The following is a 17432-nucleotide window of genomic DNA, read 5'->3' on the forward strand; positions in this document are numbered from 1 at the left end:
ATGTATATTCCATTTTTATTCAAACTAGATCCTCAGGTTTCATTTTGCCTAGTTTGAATTTTTTCCAGCTTAAATTCCACTTGCATCAAAAGAAAATAACACTTAAGTGATCAAAGTAAACAATTCTTGTTTCCAGGACATTTTTCCTCAAAATTGGCAAATAAAAGGGTCAAATATTTTGTAACACCTAAGATTTCACAAACCACAAACTTATCTACATAAATACATATTTTGCACTTTGTTCATGAAAGTAGAAGGAACACATATTCTAGGACTATATCTAGGGTAAATTGGACAATCAAAATTATCAGTTAATATGACAAAATATTAAAAAATGGAGAACCAGCTTAATACATACTTTTGAAAAAAAAAAAAGAAAACATTTCATTATCCAAATAGCAAGCAACACCAATATGCCAAAATAAAAAAAAATCTCACAATAATATAAATTTAATTTTTTAACCAGTTCTACCTGCACCAGAAATAAAGGAATCAAATTTCCTAGAACCTAACAGAAAACAGTAGAAAGAAATTAACATGCCACCTACAGCAAACTCCAGAAATCAATATCCTATGCTAAAGAAGCCCAGAAGGGAAATCTGGCTGCACACAGCTGTGTAATAAATCAATTTGTTACCGTGACAGCCATCTCAAAACAGGAGTAATGGTTGACAGACAACAAAGAAGTTAGATCTGACTCAAGGACAATATACAATAGAGCCCTACAAGGTTTTTGTTTTGGTTTTATTTTTAACAGGCCTGTTAAATCATTCATTGGGAAGTAATACAAAACAGACTTCCAGAAGCCTTACTCTAATTTTAACATCATCAATGAGTCAATACATTTTTTTAATGTTTCTAGAAATTTCTTTATTCAACGAATATTACGGAATACAGGCTGGGCACGGTGGCTCTTGCCTGTAATCCCGGCAATTTGGGAGACAGAGGTGGGCAGATCACTTGAGGTCAGGAGTACAAGACCACCCTGGCCAACATGGTGAAACCCCAACTCTACTAAAAACACAAAAATTACCTGGGCCTAGTGCCACACGCCTGTAATCCCAGCTACTTGGGAAGATGAGGCAGGAGAATCACTTGAACCTAGGAGGCAGAAGTTGCAGTGAGCTGAGATGGCACCACTGCACACCAGCCTGGGTGACAGAGCAAGACTCCATCTCAAAAAAAAAAAAAAGAAAAAAAGAAAAAAATGTATATATATTATGGAATATACACTATGTGTACACTATTGTCAGTAGACGGCAGGAATTCAATGATGAGTGTGAAAAAATAAGAACTGCTGTTTTTTTGGAGGAGGAAGACTTATTAATCCTAACAAATAAAAAATTATTATTGTTGTAAGTGCTAGAAGACAAGACACAAAAAAGGCTTTAATAGTATTTATTAAGGAAATTTGTTTGACTAACCTGGGAGAGGAAAGGCAATGACACTGGGGTGGGAGAGCTGAAGAAAAGACAAGAATTAAGTGCGTTACTGAGAGGAGAAGAGCAAGTGCAAAGGCCCTTTGCAGGAGAAACATGGGCAGAGTCAGTAACAAAATCCATTATGCTGAGCTCCTAAGGACAAAATTAAGGTAATCAAAGAGTTTAGAAGCAAAAGTGAAAAAGACCTGGTTGTGACAATGCATGAGATTAAACCTTGGTGACAGATTCTAAATAATACTCAGTTTCTCCATAAGATCTCAGGCTTCTAAACACTAAACAATTTAAATATAGCTTGGGACAAAGAAGCATGATTATATGAAAGCCTACTTTTACCCTCAAAGTATCCCTGCTACGTTCATTCTTAGTGACATTTCAAGAAGTCCCTATAGTTTATACTTACTCTGAGTAGTAAAACCAATTCAGAGATGTAGAAAGCAAAAAATAATCTATTCGAAAAACCTTAATCTGTGCTTGATATCCCATAGAAACAAGTGAGTATTAAAGATCTATTCAGTTGGAAGCGGTGGTTCAAGCTTGTAATCCCAGCACTTTGGGAGGCCAAGGTGGGTGGATCACCTGAGGTCAGGAGTTCGAGACAAGCCTGGCCAACGTGGTAAAATCCTGTCTCTACTAAAAATACAAAAATTAGGCCAGGAGCGGTAACTCACACCTGTAATCCCAGCACTTTGGGAGGCTGGGGTAGGTGGATCACAAGGTCAAGAGATCGAGACCATCCTAGCCAACATGGTGAAACCCTGTCTCTAATAAAAACACAAAAATTAGCTAGGTGTGGTAGCACGCACCTGTAAGTCCCAGCTACTTAGGAGGCTGAGGCAAGAGAATCCCTTGAACCTGGGAGGCGGAGGTTGCAGTGAGTCAACATCACACCACTGACCTCCATCCTGGCGACAGAGTGAGACTCCATCTCTAAATAAATAAATAAATAAATATTAGCTGGGTGTGGTGCCATGTGCCTGTAATACCAGCTACTCAGGAGGCTGAGGCAGGAGAATTGCTTGAACCCAGGAGGCGGAGGTTGCAGTGAGTTGAGATCTCACAACTGCATTCAAGCCTGGACAACAGAGTAAGACTATGCCTCCAAAAAAAAAAAAAAAAAAAAATCTACCATTTAAAAGGCCAGATGCAGTGGCTCATACCTGTAACCTCAAGACTTCGGGAGACAGAGGCAGGAGGATTACTTGAGGCCAGGAGTTCAAGACCAGCCTGAGTAACATAGCAAGACACCATCTCTACAAAAAAAAATTTTTAATAGGCCAGGTGTATGCATACCGTAGTCCTAGCTACTCAGAAGGCTGAGGCAGGAGAATCAATTGAGCCCAGGAGTTCAAGGATGTGGTGAACTATGATCACACCACTCACCTCCAGTCTGGGCGACAGTGAGACTCTGTCTCTTTTTTTTTTTTTTAAAGCTAGTAATCCACTGAAGATATCCTTTACAACATTCTCCACAGATCCTAAGCTTTTAAGATACAACTAAGCACACAGGATCTCTGCAAGTGGGTGAGGATAATGGTTTTCATCACTAACAAAGGATGTTATTGTAGTAGTTTATACCAAGAAAGGAAAAGACCAGGTGCAGTGGCTTTATGCCTATAATACCAGCACTTTGGGAGGCCAAGGCAGGAGGATCACTTGAGCCTGGGAGGTCGAGACTGCAGTGAGCCGTGATCATACCACTGACAACCTGGATGACAGAGCAACACCCTGTTGTCCAAAAAAAAAAAAAAAAAAAAAAAATCAGGAAACAAAACAAAGACAAGAGAAAACTCAACCCCCATCTGGGAATCTAATCACAGTACTCTACTTTTTTTTTCTTTTTTTCAAGAGACAGAGTCTTGCTCTGTCACCCAGGCTGTAATATAATGGCATGTAATTCACTGCAGCCTTAAACCCCTGGCCTCAAGTGATTCTCCCACCTCAGACTCTCAAAGTGCTGGGATTACAGGTGTGAGCCACCTTGCCTGGCCCAGCACCCTACTTCTGATTCTTCAGTTTAAGAAACCCTAAAGAACAGACAATATTTAACAAATACCCATTTAGAGAAAAAGCTGTTTGGAGAAGGCAGCCAACTCAGTTAGCTTCAAATCCATTACCAAAAAGAAAAGAAACCACTGAGAAGGTCAAAGACAGTCTCCTTAACCAAATAGTCAAACATCCACTGGACCCAGCAGGATGCAAAGGCACAGCCCCCACTCAAGCAAAACGGTGCCTCAGGTGAAGTTGTTTTGCTCTGGGTGCCATGGAAATCTTCCAAACCACGTGTGGCCTTTATAGATCCTTCATAACACACTCAGCTTTCAGAGAGAGCATACCTTTTTCACATTTCACAGAGGTCTTCAGATTCACTGAAACACTATCAGCCTCCATAAATACATAGTTCTTGCTCAAGCACTTTAAGAACCATTCTGTAAATAAGTCCTTAGCAATCTCCCTACACATATTCTTCCAGACTCAAGAAGGGAGGTGTATTAGTCCGTTCTCATGCTGCTATAAAGAACTGCCTCAGACTGGGTTATTTATAAAGGACAGAGGTTTAATTGACTCACAGTTCCACAGGGCTGGGGAGGCCTTAGGAAGCTTACAATTATGGTGGAAAGGGAAACAAACACATCCTTCTCACATGACCACAAGAGAGAGAAGTGCTGAGCAAAGGTGGAAAGGCCCCTTATAAAACCATCAGATCCCGTGAGAACACACTCACTATCACAACAACATGATGGGTAAACTGTCCCTATGATTCAATTATCTCCACCTGGTCCTGACCTTGACATGTGGGGATTACTACAATTCAAGGTGACATTTGGTGTGGACACAGAGCCAAACCATATCAGGAGGACTTCCTATAATTATAGTTCACCACATCCAGCTAATTTGTAAAAATTTCACTACAGTCATAGAGCACTGCAGCCTTGACCTCCTGTGCTCAAGAGATCCTCCCACTTCAGTCTCACAAGTAGCTGAGACTACAAGTACATGCCACTGTGCCCAGATCCAAGACTGTTTTTGGTTGATTTGTATTTTTAGGAAGATACTCAGCAGAAACATGGTGCCACAGTCCCATAAATGGGAAAAATAGCAGGTATTTTTCATGTTAAAGAGGTTTCCTAAACTGTGGGGCTTCTAAGAGTCACTAATTCTGACTCTCTCAGACTGTACAGGCAGCATTTTCCACACATATTTGACTACTATTTTTGGTGAAATGTCCCCACTGACACCAGAGTAACATTCCACATATTGTAAATGTTGAGAAAGGTTATTTAGCATTCAATACTGCACAAAGCAGCCTGCCTTTTGACAATGATCCAAACTTCATTACAATTAAATTGTTATCAAGAGAAAGGATAATAAATAAATCTTTCCTTATATTGAAGTTATCATAATGTAATCTATATCTAACAGGGTTAACACATTCTGCTCCTTTCCCATGATTTAGGTGTGCGTATGCCCTAAACAAGCAATCTGTGGTAACTCTGAGAGATTCTTCAGTCACTAAGAAATTCTTATTGCCTAATAGCTGAGTCTAAATCAAATATAAATACAGACAGTACTGTAACCCCCACACACATCATTTAATCCTTACAGCAGATTTCTAACTGCTCTAAAACCTCCACTCTGATAAATTTATATCACACAAACACCGTCTCAGTTAATCTTCAACCAAGAAATTGTAGTTGTGAATACAAATTTGTCTGTATTAAGTTCTAACACTGACTTTTTTTTTTTTTTTTTTTTTGGTGGGGTGGGGGGAGAGGGCGGCTGGAGACAGGGTTTTGCTCTGCTGCACAGGCTGGAGTGCTATGATGTGAACGGGGCTTACTGCAGCCTTGCCCTCCTGAGCTCAAGAGATTCTCCTACCTCAGCCTCCTGAGTAGCTGGGACTACAGGCTCATCACACTCCCAGCTAATATTTTGCTGTTTTGTAGAGATAACAGTCTCACTATGTTGTCCAGGCTGGTCTCCACATTGCTCAAGCAATCCTCCTGTCTCAGCATCTCAAAGTGCTGGGATTACAGTCCTGAGCCACTGCGCTCAGCCCCACTGACATCTTTTGAAATTTAAAAAACTCCTATGTGGGAGAATGAAAATCTGGAACTTGATGTGAAGTTCAGAACAGTAACAGCATTCCTCAGTAAAATGATTGTTCCAGATTATGGACATAACACAGTGAAGTATTTTAATCTCTTTCTCAGAAAAACATAAAAATGGGCAGCTTTAATCTGCTAATTACAACTCATACGAAATTCATGTCACTCTTCAACAGTAAAAGCAACTCAAACAAAATGATTTCACCTAGGTTTTACTGGCTTCTGTAAGAAAAGTATCTTCTTTTTTTTAAGACAGGGTCTTACTATGTCACCCAGGCTAGAATGCAGTGATGCAATCATGGCTCACTATAGCCTTGACCTCCCAGACTCAAGCGATCCTCCTGCCTCAGCCTCCTGAGTAGCTGGGACTACAAGTGTGTGCCACCACGCCCAGCTAATTTGTAAGAATTTTTTTTAGAGATGGGGTCTCACTGTGTTGCCCAGGCTGGTCTTGAAGTCCTGGGCTCAAGCAATCCTTCTGTCTCCGCCTCCCAAAGTGGTGGGATTACACTGTGCCCAGTCTAAAAAAGGTGTTTTAATACACACAATACATCAAATGAAAAGGAAAGGCTTTGCTAGTATTCAGTAGGTTTTGACTCACTTGTTTCCCTGATCTCATCTAAAAGTTGAGTCTTTTTTTTTTTTTTTTTTTTTTTTTTGAGACAGAGTCTCGCTTTGTCGCCCAGACTGGAGTGCAGTGGCCGGATCTCAGCTCACTGCAAGCTCCGCCTCCCGGGTTCACGCCATTCTCCTGCCTCAGCCTCCCGAGTAGCTGGGACTACAGACGCCGGCCACCTCGCCCGGCTAGGTTTTTGTATTTTTTAGTAGAGACGGGGTTTCACCGTGTTAGCCAGGATGGTCTCGATCTCCTGACCTTGTGATCCGCCCGTCTCGGCCTCCCAAAGTGCTGGGATTACAGGCTTGAGCCACCGCGCCCGGCCTCAGTTGAGTCTTTTTTTGAACAACACTATAAGCCAACAATACACTGGCATGACCATAATACATTTTCTGGAAAACCAAGCAGGTAAGATGACTTCTTCTATTATCGTTGATTAGAGAGCCTGAAGCTCAAATTTTTGGAAAAGGAAGTTAGAAGGAGCAATAAACCTCTGATCTTCAGGCTTTTTTTTTTTTTTTTTTTTTGGAGACAGAGACTCGCTCTGTCGCCCAGGCTGGAGTGCAGTGGCACGATCTTGGCTCACTGCAACCTCTGCCTCCTGAGTTCAAGCAATTCTCCTGTCTCAGCCTCCCAAGTAGCTGGGATTAGAGGTGCACACCACCAAGCCCAGCTAATTTTTGTATTTTTAGTAGAGACAGGGTTTCATCATGTTGGTCAGGCTGGTCTCGAACTCCTGACCTCGGGTCATCCACCCGCCTCAGTCTCCCAACATGCTAGAATTGCAGGCGTGAGCCACCACGCCCAGCCTTCTAAAGGCCATTTTTAAAAAGTACCTCTCTAGAGTCTGGTCGATCCTGTCCCAAGGTAAAATTTCCTGTTTCCAAGAATCTTAAGGTTTACTTGGCTCCACCAAGCAGTCAATTCTGCAGGGTCACCACAGTCTAATTTATGATTGAAGATTAAAAAGCAAGGATGAATTCAAAAGACAAAAAAATACTAAGCAGATGGTCAAGTTGGAGAACAAGCAGCATAGGAAAATAAGGAAAGAACTCATGAATGCATAAACCAGGACACAAGACCCAATTAAGGCAGACACAAGCAAGAAGTGGGTAAACCTAACTGACCAAAAGTGGGTCACATGTTTACCAAATTAAGTTTCCTACTCTTCTGGATTCCAAGCCTTCCTTAAAGTGTACAAAGCGTATTTATTTCACCATAATGCTAAGATCACTGCCCCACTGCAAACACTGGCAAGACCCAAACGTAGCACTCCTTACCTCCTGGTCTGTAGACAACATCGTCTTCAGTGATGTAGGATGTTATCTCGCCGGTATCTGTCCTTTCATAACGGGACTTTTTTTTCGGTGGTTTCTTCTTGTTCTTCTTCGTGGACTCCTCCGCGGTGGCACTATTGTTGTCATTGTCCTCGTCTTCACTGTGATCACTCTCAGCGTAATTCTTGGCTCCTCCTTCCAAGGTACAGCTCCGGCGTGGCCTTGAATTCTCACTCTCTCTTGCTTTGTCTCTTTTCTCTCTCTCTCGGTCCCGGTCTCGGTCCCGGTCCTTCTCTTTCTCTTTGTCTTTGTCTTTGTCCGCTGTCATGATTCGCCACGTGCCTTCTTCTGTCCTCTCACGGCTAGGCCTCCGTGAAAGGTAGACAGTAAGCCTGGGCTTCAGTCTTCTGAATTTCTCACTCAATTCCAGGGAAAATCCAACCACTCCAACAACCCCAACGTTTCAAAAATGCTAGGAGAGAAAAAAGAATGGTTTTACTTTAACGTTTTTTCATATTTCTTTCCTAAAATAATGTTTTGTTAAATGAATCTCTTACTTATTCATGCTTTACACCTAAAAACTTCACACAAGCCACAGGAGAAAAATTAAGATAAGTGTTAAAATTTTAAATATGCAGTTTTCGGTCTCAGCAAATGGTTTGCGGTTTTCTACCACGCCAATAATAAAAACCGTCTGAATGCATCAGAGTAAACTATACTTCCTCTACCTTACATGTTTTCTCCTTCTGAAAGAAAAAGCAAAGAGGTACCCTGGTAGACAACATATAATGGGTATTATCATACAAAAGGAGCTTCATAACCCATAATATTAATTTAAAGAGAAAAGAATCTGTAGTAAAAATTATTTCCAGGCCAGGCACTGTGGCTCATGCCTGTAATCCCAGCACTTTGGGATGCCAAGCCAGAAGGACTGCTTGAAGTCAGGAATTCAAGACAACCTTGGCAACAAAGTAAGATCCCATCTCCACCATAAAATAAAATATTTCCACCTGAAAAAAAGAGTACTAGTTTGTAGCGCTGTCAAAAATGTCTCAGGATCTCTCATAGGACACTATATTCTAAACATATTTTCTGGCTACTTCTACAAACTCCCAGAACTTCCTTCAAGAATAAAAATAATATTTAACTCAAATGAAAGTGCTTCAAGAATAAAAATAATATTTAACTCAAATGAAAGTGAGAGCTTCAGAGCAAGATTTTTCCACCTTCAGCTACATTTTACACATCTTATCATCCTACTGTTTTCAGTTATGTTCCAAGGAAAATGATCTCTCTAAAGATGTATTACTGGCCAGGCGTGGTGACTCACACCCGTAATCCCAGCACTTTGGGAGGCCAAGGCAGGGGGATCACGTGAGGTCAGAAGTTCAAGACCAGCCTGGCCAACGTGGTGAAACCCCGTCTCCACCAAACACAAAAAAAGTAGCTGGGCATGGTGGCACATGCCTATAGTCCCAATAAGAGTCTGCAATGGGAAAAGTGAATCCGAAACTCCAACCCAACACAGTTCTTACAGATATTTTATAGCAGGAAAAATTTTTTTCTTTATAAGTCAGTTTTAGAATAGACCTAACAATAAATTTATAAATAAATAATTTATCTTTTGTGTTTTTCTTATGATCTTCCCCAATACCCTATTATCTCAGTTATTCAACAAATCTTTACTAAATCCTATGTGCCAGCTGTTAGAACTAAAACCACAATGGAGGAGAAAACTCATGGTCCTTGTTCTCAACGTTCAAATGCAACAAAAAGAGGCAACTGATAAATCTAAGAAGTTTCTGTCTCTCATGCACCTACAGCAAGAAAGGAAATAGTCCATACAAACAAACAAAAGATTGGTCCTCTTAACAACCACCATAAACAAATCAGTTTGCAGTTACATGCTTCAGATGCAGAAAACATGCTCTTTGGTCAGCCGGGCGCGGCGGCTCACGCCTGTAATCCCAGCACTCTGGGATGCTGAAGCGGGCGGATCACAAGGTCAGGAGATCGAGACCATCCTGGCTAACACGGTGAAACCCCTTCTCTACTAAAAATACAAAAAATTAGCCGGGCATGGTGGTGGGCACCTGTAGTCCCAGCTACTAGGGAGGCTGAGGCAGGAGAAGCGCTTGAACCCAGGCAGCAGAGGTTGCAATGAGCCGAGATTGCACCACTGGACTCCAGTCTGGGCGACAGAGAGAGACTCCATCTCAAAAAAAAAGAAAAAGAAAAAGAAGGCCGGGCGCGGTGGCTCAAGCCTGTAATCCCAGCACTTTGGGAGGCCGAGACGGGCGGATCACGAGGTCAGGAGATCGAGACCATCCTGGCTAACACGGTGAAACCCCGTCTCTACTAAAAATACAAAAAAACTAGCCGGGCGAGGTGGCGGGCGCCTGTAGTCCCAGCTACTCGGGAGGCTGAGGCAGGAGAATGGCGTGAACCCAGGAGGCGGAGCTTGCAGTGAGCTGAGATCCGGCCACTGCACTCCAGCCTGGGCGACAGAGCGAGACTCTGTCTCAAAAAAACAAAAAAAAAAAAGACAGAAAAAGAAAAAGAAAAGAAAAAAGAAAATTCTCTTTGGTCATGCTAAAACCATAACAATTACCATATATTCTCTGCAGAGCTCTTAGGTCAAATCTCACACGGGAAAAGACCTCCTCATAAGCCTCTCAAAATATCCTTAGACATTCAGCAAAATAGAAAGTATTAACAGTCTTCGGGAGACAGGTGATGAAGGAGCAATCATGCATCAGAAGTTACATTAGAAGAAGGAACGCATGTAGCACAAAACTAGATTACTTCCTTCTTATGTAAGACACATGCTTTCAAATAGGATTTCTATTTTCTAAACATATTTCAAGAAAAGGAAAAATTATTACTGCCTACAACATTTTGCCCAGATGAACCATCTGCTAAATGGATATTCATAAACCCCCAAGTCTTGGTAGGCTACTAGTGCTAGCAACTGAAAATACAGAGACGTACTACTTTCTCGACGAGTCTTAAGTTTAGAGCACGAACGAACCAATCACGAAAGAAAGAAAACTATCAGGCCGGGGGCGGTGGCTCATGCCTGTCATCCCAGAACTTTGGGAGGCCGAGGCGGGCAGACCACCTGAGGTCAGGAGTTCAAAGCCAGCCTGGCCAACATGGCAAAACTCTGTCTCTACTAAAAATACAAAAATTAACCGGGTGCAGTGGTGGGCGCCTGTAATCCCAGCTACTTGGGAGGCTGAGGCAGGAGAATCGTTTGAACCCAGGAAGTGGAGGCTGCAATGAACTGAGATCGTACCATCGCATTCCAGCCTGGGAGACAGAGCGAGACTTCGTCTCAAAACAAAAATCAAACAACAGGCCGGGCGCGGTGGCTCAAGCCTGTAATCCCAGCACTTTGGGAGGCCGAGACGGGCGGATCACGAGGTCAGGAGATCGAGACCATCCTGGCTAACACGGTGAAACACCGTCTCTACTAAAAAATACAAAAAAAAAACTAGCTGGGCGAGGTGGCGGGCGCCTGTGGTCCCAGCTACTTGGGAGGCTGAGGCAGGAGAATGGCGTGAACCAGGGAGGTGGAGCTTGCAGTGAGCCAAGATCCGGCCACTGCACTCCAGCCGCGGCGACAGAGCAAGACTCCGTCTCAAAAAAAAAAAAAAAAAAAAAAATCAAACAACAACAAAAAAAAACTATCAGCTAACACCGTTAGCTGTTAAAATGTCCCTCTTTGACCCTGAAAACCCATCAATGTCTATTGGGAGTCCAAAAAGAATGAAAAGCTTGGGCGGAAAACCCCTCCACTGCAATTGCAGTTTCGGACAGAAACACTTCTGATGACTTTAAGAAAAAAAATCATTCTCCCTGGGGTTAACAAGATAACTGCTCCAGAAAACTGTGTAGAAAACATTTTTTCAGTACTCAGAGAGAAAAAATAGTAAGTCCAAATTGTACATTCAACACTACTCACTACAAAATCATACACTGTTTCTATTTACAAAGAAAATAGAGTTGTTTCTGCCAAAAGTGAGCAAGAAAGTTAAAAATTCAAGAAACAATAAAGATGTCTATAAAATGAAATCCAGTATATGTGTATATTTATAAAATAAATGTTGAGTTATCTGAAAGTTGGATCTATTTACATACTACATTATCTGTATGTTATATTATTAATATATTAAATTATATGAATACCATATCATTTATATATTGATATATTTATATAACCAACTTTCAGATAAGTATGAACAATAAGCAAAAGTCAATCCAATTACCATTTATATTTGGCTCTAAAATACAGCTCAATGGGAATATATTTTTTTCCTCTGCGTTTAACATACAAATCATAATTCTTCTGAGCCTTAGTGTACAGTGATCAACACATACCAATGATGTGACAGCTAAAGAAAGGGACCCAGAGAGGAACCAGATGGCACTGAGAAGGAGAGCTGTCACTTCGATTTGCTAGAAATGATCTACAAAGTAGACAATACAACAACAGCATCTTTATTATAGCAACATGAGGTTTACAGAGCAAGTTCCTCATTTGATTCTTTCAACTCATGAAGTGAACTGGACAGAAGTTGTCATCCTCACTTTACAGTCTCCAGAACGCAGCCAGTGGGCATGAAGTAGGATGCCAGCGCAGCTGTCTCAAAGCTCAACCCTATCTGGCCTGCACAGGAACTCCTGCTGCCTGTGCTGCCAGGGTCTCCAGCTCTTCACAGGCACCAACTTCTCCTACACTCATCCATGCTGATGATTCACATAGACAGATTTAAGAAACAAACTCACTCTGCCCTCAAAGCTATTTTTCTCCAGTCAGAAAGCCAAAAACATTGAAAATATCTGTGTCAATCACTACCCAACCCAGTGAAACAGGAAACACATTATAACATACTTTAAATAAGAAAAGGAGGAAAAGCTAATCTAGAACACATTTCAGATTTACAACAAGCTTCAGCTACTCAGTGAACAAATGTCACTGAATGCCTATTATGTGCTACTTATTGCTCCAGGTGTTGGTAAACAGCAGAAAAATCAACACAAAACCCCTGCCCTTATCCTGAGCTTATGTGCTCAGCAGTGGAGAGAGACCATCAACAAAAGGCACCATACCTAATGAGAAGATCTTACGTGGGAAATCTAAGGGGGACAGACAGCATGGCAGGACTGCAATTTTAAACAAGATGTTCAGGGAAGCCCTCTCTGAAGGGGCTTTGACCCTGACTAGGTGCATTAGAGAGAAAGCCAAGGACACATGAAGGGAGGTGATTCCTGAAGAGGGGAAAGAAGTGCCAAGGTCCAGAAGCAGGAACCAGCCAGGCCCACTCAAGACACAGGAGGCCAGAGGGGCAGGAGTAGCACAAGAAGGGGGAGAGAGGTCAGAGATGAGTTCAGAGGTGAAGAGGCAGCGGGAGGAGGACCTGGATCCTGGCAGGCCTTGTGGGCCAGGAAAAGGTCTCTCTCTGGCTTTGACTCAAGTGAAATGAAGTTACTCGAATGACACTTCAGCAGGGATGTGAGTAGCAAAGAAAGGCATGATCTGACTTCTGTTTACCAGAGATCACTCTGGCCGCTGAGAACAACCTCAAGGGGCGCAGGGGGGCACAATCACCCAGGGAAGACAAGCAGCAGCTGGGAAGGGCTAGGGTAGTAGCAGCAGAGAAGGGGAAAAGTCTCATGTTTTACATGTTTTATAGATAAGAGTCAAATAAATATGATGTGCTGATAAACTTTTGAAGTGAGGGTGAGAGTGAGAGGGAAAAAAGAAAAAGGAATCTGGCCTGGACCGATGAAGCTGCTATTTGAGTTTCAAGGGGAGACCAGGAGTTTGGCTTTGAATGTGTTAAGCTTGAGAAGCCTAGAAAATCACGTAGAGTCTATGTCGGCAGAGGTCCAGGCTGGAGATAATAATTTAGTTTTTAAAGCCATGAGACTGAATGAGATCACCCAGGAAGTGAGTGCAATTTTTTGACAAAAATTTTAAAACTCATAAAAACATTTTTTGCTCACGCTTGAGTGCAGAGGATATTCAAAATACACTTACGAGTTATACATTTCCAAAGGCAGTACCCTTAGGACTCTTTTTAGGTATATTCCTCTCAATCATTTCCTGATTAGAAGATTATACATCATCATTTCATCTTAAGTAAGAAAATGTGGGCAGTTGCCAAAGCCCAGATAATAGCAGCTTCACCTATGTAGTTGAAGGTCAGATTCCTTACAGTTTTTGGACCCTATGAGATTCCCCACTTAATCTAGGGGAAAGGATCAAAGCTTTCAAGAGTCAATATACAGAATTACTCTTCATTTAAGGTTACTTCAGCCTCCACAAACACCATCTTACCTCTTCAAAATGAAGCCAACACCACCCACAAACACCTCACACTACTTCTCAAAACCAATTCAGATAAAGCACGAAAATTTCAGTCATGCTCATGGTCCAAATCTGATTTAAGAGAACCACTTCCTGGCTGGGTACAGCTGCTCATGCCTATAATCCCAGCACTGTGGGATAACAAAGTGGGGAAATCATTTGAGGCAAGGAGGCAATCATTTGAGACCAGCCTGGGAAACACAGCAAGACCCCATCTTTACAAAAGAAAAATAAATTTAAAAATTAGCTATGCATGGTGGTGCAGACCTGTAGTCCTAGCTACTCGGGAGGCGGAGGTGGGAGGATTGTTTGAGGCCAGGAGTTCAAGGCTATAATGAGCTGTGATCACCACCACTGCACTCTGGCCTAGGGGAGAGAGACCCTCTTAAAAAACAAAAAAAAAGAAAACCACTTCCTGTCAGTACTTAAGCTTAAGGAAGGGACCCAGGACAGAACTGGGGATACTGGACCGACAAGCCAAGATCCAAGTTCTTAGCACTGCTGCTTGCTTTACTGCCTTGGGTAAATCACTCTACCTTTCTGAGTGTGGTTTCATTGCTGTAAATGGGGACAATACCTACCTATTTCACAATGCTGCTGGTGAGAATTACGTAAGTATACTATATTTACATAAGTACATTTACATTGTACTTATAGATTGCAAAGTGCTTTACAAATGTAAAATATCAATAATATATATTTACTTCAGTCATGATTTATATCTACTATGGTAGATAATAAGCTATGGAAGATATAAAGGTAGCCAAAACACCCCTATCCTCAAGAAACTTATTTGGGGGCGGGGGGTAAAAATCTATCCAGTTCCATGATTAAGAAACAAATCATGTAGAATTAACTACAAATGAAGAAAAAAATTAAAAATATCTCCTCTTGGGTCATGTAAAACTGACTTATCCATGGAAATCTGCCCCTCGCTCCTGAGTTCCCAGTCCTCACGCTCTACTCATCTCCACTGCTCAAGCCAGGCTACTTGTTAGGATGCTTGACTTTTGACTAAATACATTGAGTGAAGTCCTCCAATTAATTCTTCCTCACTCAACCACAGTAAGACATATTTATATTTTTCAAATGCCCGACCACACTCTAGGCATTTTGCTTAGCACTTAGTCTACCAGACACATCCTGAACACCTCTGTAATGGACCCACCGTCCAACTGAATCTTAGCTTACCTACTTCAAGCCATCATCCTCCCTCACACAGATGAATACAATTGCTTTCTAACAGGTCTTTGTGACTACAAAACATTGTTTGCCTTTGCCTTCCTCCCAATCTGTTCTCCAGTGTGGCCAGCCAGCCAGCATATCTGACATCCCACCACTTTTTTTTCAATAATAGCTCAATTGAGATATAATTCACATTCCATATGAATCACCATTTTAAGCATACAATTCAATGCCCACCATTCCTTTTCAAAGATTATGGGGCTGCCCCTTCACCTCTCCAGCCTCACCTCTCCCCTACTGCTTCCATTTTCACCCCTCCTGCACGCTCCTCCTGCTGCCTCAAGACACTCCTTCAGTCCCTAGAACCCAACTGCTGGGAACACTCTTCCCCGCCCCTTTGTCTGTGTACCTTCTGCTGACCCTCAAGAGTCGCCAGTATTTCTGCTCTCCAACTCCAGGAGGCCTCCCAGACCTACCCACAGTCCAGCCTTCTATTTGCCCCACGGATCCTGCCTGTAAAATGGCCCTCATTGATCCCACTACTGTTATCAGTTGTTAACTTACATCACTTCCCCACTAGCTGCAAAGTCCACAAAGGCAAGGATCATGTCTACCATGTCGTAGTCCATGAAGGAACTCCCATTCAAGCAATTTCCTCTCTGTAGCAAATTCAGGAGAGCATTTTCCTCGTTATTATTGGATTATTCAGTAACAGCTGACAGGGGCTGGCCACACACCCTCCTGGAAGTACTCTTTTCCTTTCATTCTAGACATGATCCTCTCCAGGGCCTATCTAACTGCTCCCTCCACTTCTTATGCTAGGCCAACCAGTGTAGGATTTATGTTGGGGCACTCCTTCTTTTCTCATCCTCTACTTTCTACCTGGCCAATCTCATATACAATGCATTCACCGGCAATCAGATACCAGGACACACAGGAGGCTCCACACATGCACAGGCCTACCGGATTTCCCCTTCAGCTTCAGGTGCATGTGAAAACTGTCCACCTGGGGTCTCTTCTTGGATATCTCAAAGGTACCTCAACATGTCCAAACCAAAGGCATACTCTGCGTGCACCACCATGCCTGGCTAATTTTTAAAATTTTTTCTAGAGACAGGGTCTCACTATGTTGCCCAGGCTAGTCTTAAAACTCCTGGGCTCAAGCAATCCTCCTGTCTCCCCTCTTTCATCCCTACATCCCATCATCAACAAATTCTCTTATTGTTACCTTATGAATTTCTCTCGAACTTGTACCTCCGAACACCTCCAACATCACAAATCTTAGTTCAATCTACTAGTATGGCTTTGCTGGACCACTTGAATCAGGTTCTTGATTAGTCTCTTCAAATCCACTCCTCTGAACTCCTACAATTATCTTCCTGTACTGCAGCCAGCGTGTTCCTTTAAAAAGGCTAATGACATTATGTCAATCCCCATTTTACAATACTTCAGGGACTCCTCACTTTGGTACATTACAAATCCACATCCTTAACATGATCTACAAGGTGCTTATCCTTTTTTGGCTTCATCTCACAGCACTGTCTTTCAGTCTACACCCAGTCACACAACACACCATACTCCTTCCTACCCAGATTCCTTTGCTCAGGTTCTTCGCACTCTTTTTTTTTTTTTTTTTTTTTTTTTGAGACGGAGTCTCGCTCTGTCACCCAGGCTGGAGTGCAGTGGCCGGATCTCAGCTCACTGCAAGCTCCGCCTCCTGGGTTTATGCCATTCTCCTGGCTCAGCCTCCCGAGTAGCTGGGACTACAGGCACCCGCCACCTCGCCCGGCTAGTTTTTTTTTTTTTTTTGTATTTTTAGTAGAGACGGGGTTTCACCGTGTTAGCCAGGATGGTCTCGATCTCCTGACCTCGTGATCCGCCCGTCTCGGCCTCCCAAAGTGCTGGGACTACAGGCTTGAGCCACCGCGCCCGGCCCTTCGCACTCTTTGTAATGCTCTTCATCTGGCCTAGGTGCCTCCTACCCTTCCTTCAAGTCATAGCTCAACAGCAATGTCCTGAGGATAGCTTTCTTGTCCAAAACAGGTTCAATTCCCTTCATAACATTTTCCACAACTGTAGTTTTACATTTACTTGTGAAATTCGGTTAGCTTCTATCTCCACCTCCCAGCTAGAAGTTCCATGAGGGACTGACTCTTGACTGTTTTTTGTCCTTCGCTGTATTTCCAATTCTTAACTCACTGCCTGGCACAGAAAGAAAAATAATAAATTACTTCTTCCTTCCCACCCTCTCACACAAACGTTGGATCAGTATATAGGGCATTATGATGAGACTTTTATTTGGGAGAGAAAATATTTCATGAATAAATAACTGAAGAGATACTTGATTTGGTTCATAAACCATGAGTAGAATAAGGAGACGCAAAGAGAAGGAGAAAGACAGCCCAGGTGGGAGGAACTTCACTTAAGAGA

The 17432-nt window shown here is 42.4% G+C and overlaps 1 protein-coding gene across 1 annotated transcript in view; it reads right to left on the bottom strand.

Moving 5' to 3' along the window:
• The window catches only part of RERE (arginine-glutamic acid dipeptide repeats), a 392536-nt gene that overhangs the window by 293638 nt on the left and 81466 nt on the right, over nt 1–17432 (bottom strand). The window contains 1 exon segment of the mRNA XM_050787836.1: nt 7445–7913. Within this exon segment, the coding sequence (XP_050643793.1) occupies nt 7445–7769 (325 nt within the window). The 5' untranslated portion in view covers nt 7770–7913.

Source organism: Macaca thibetana, chromosome 1 (genome assembly GCF_024542745.1).
Source record: "Macaca thibetana thibetana isolate TM-01 chromosome 1, ASM2454274v1, whole genome shotgun sequence".
Lineage (NCBI taxonomy): Eukaryota > Metazoa > Chordata > Mammalia > Primates > Cercopithecidae > Macaca > Macaca thibetana.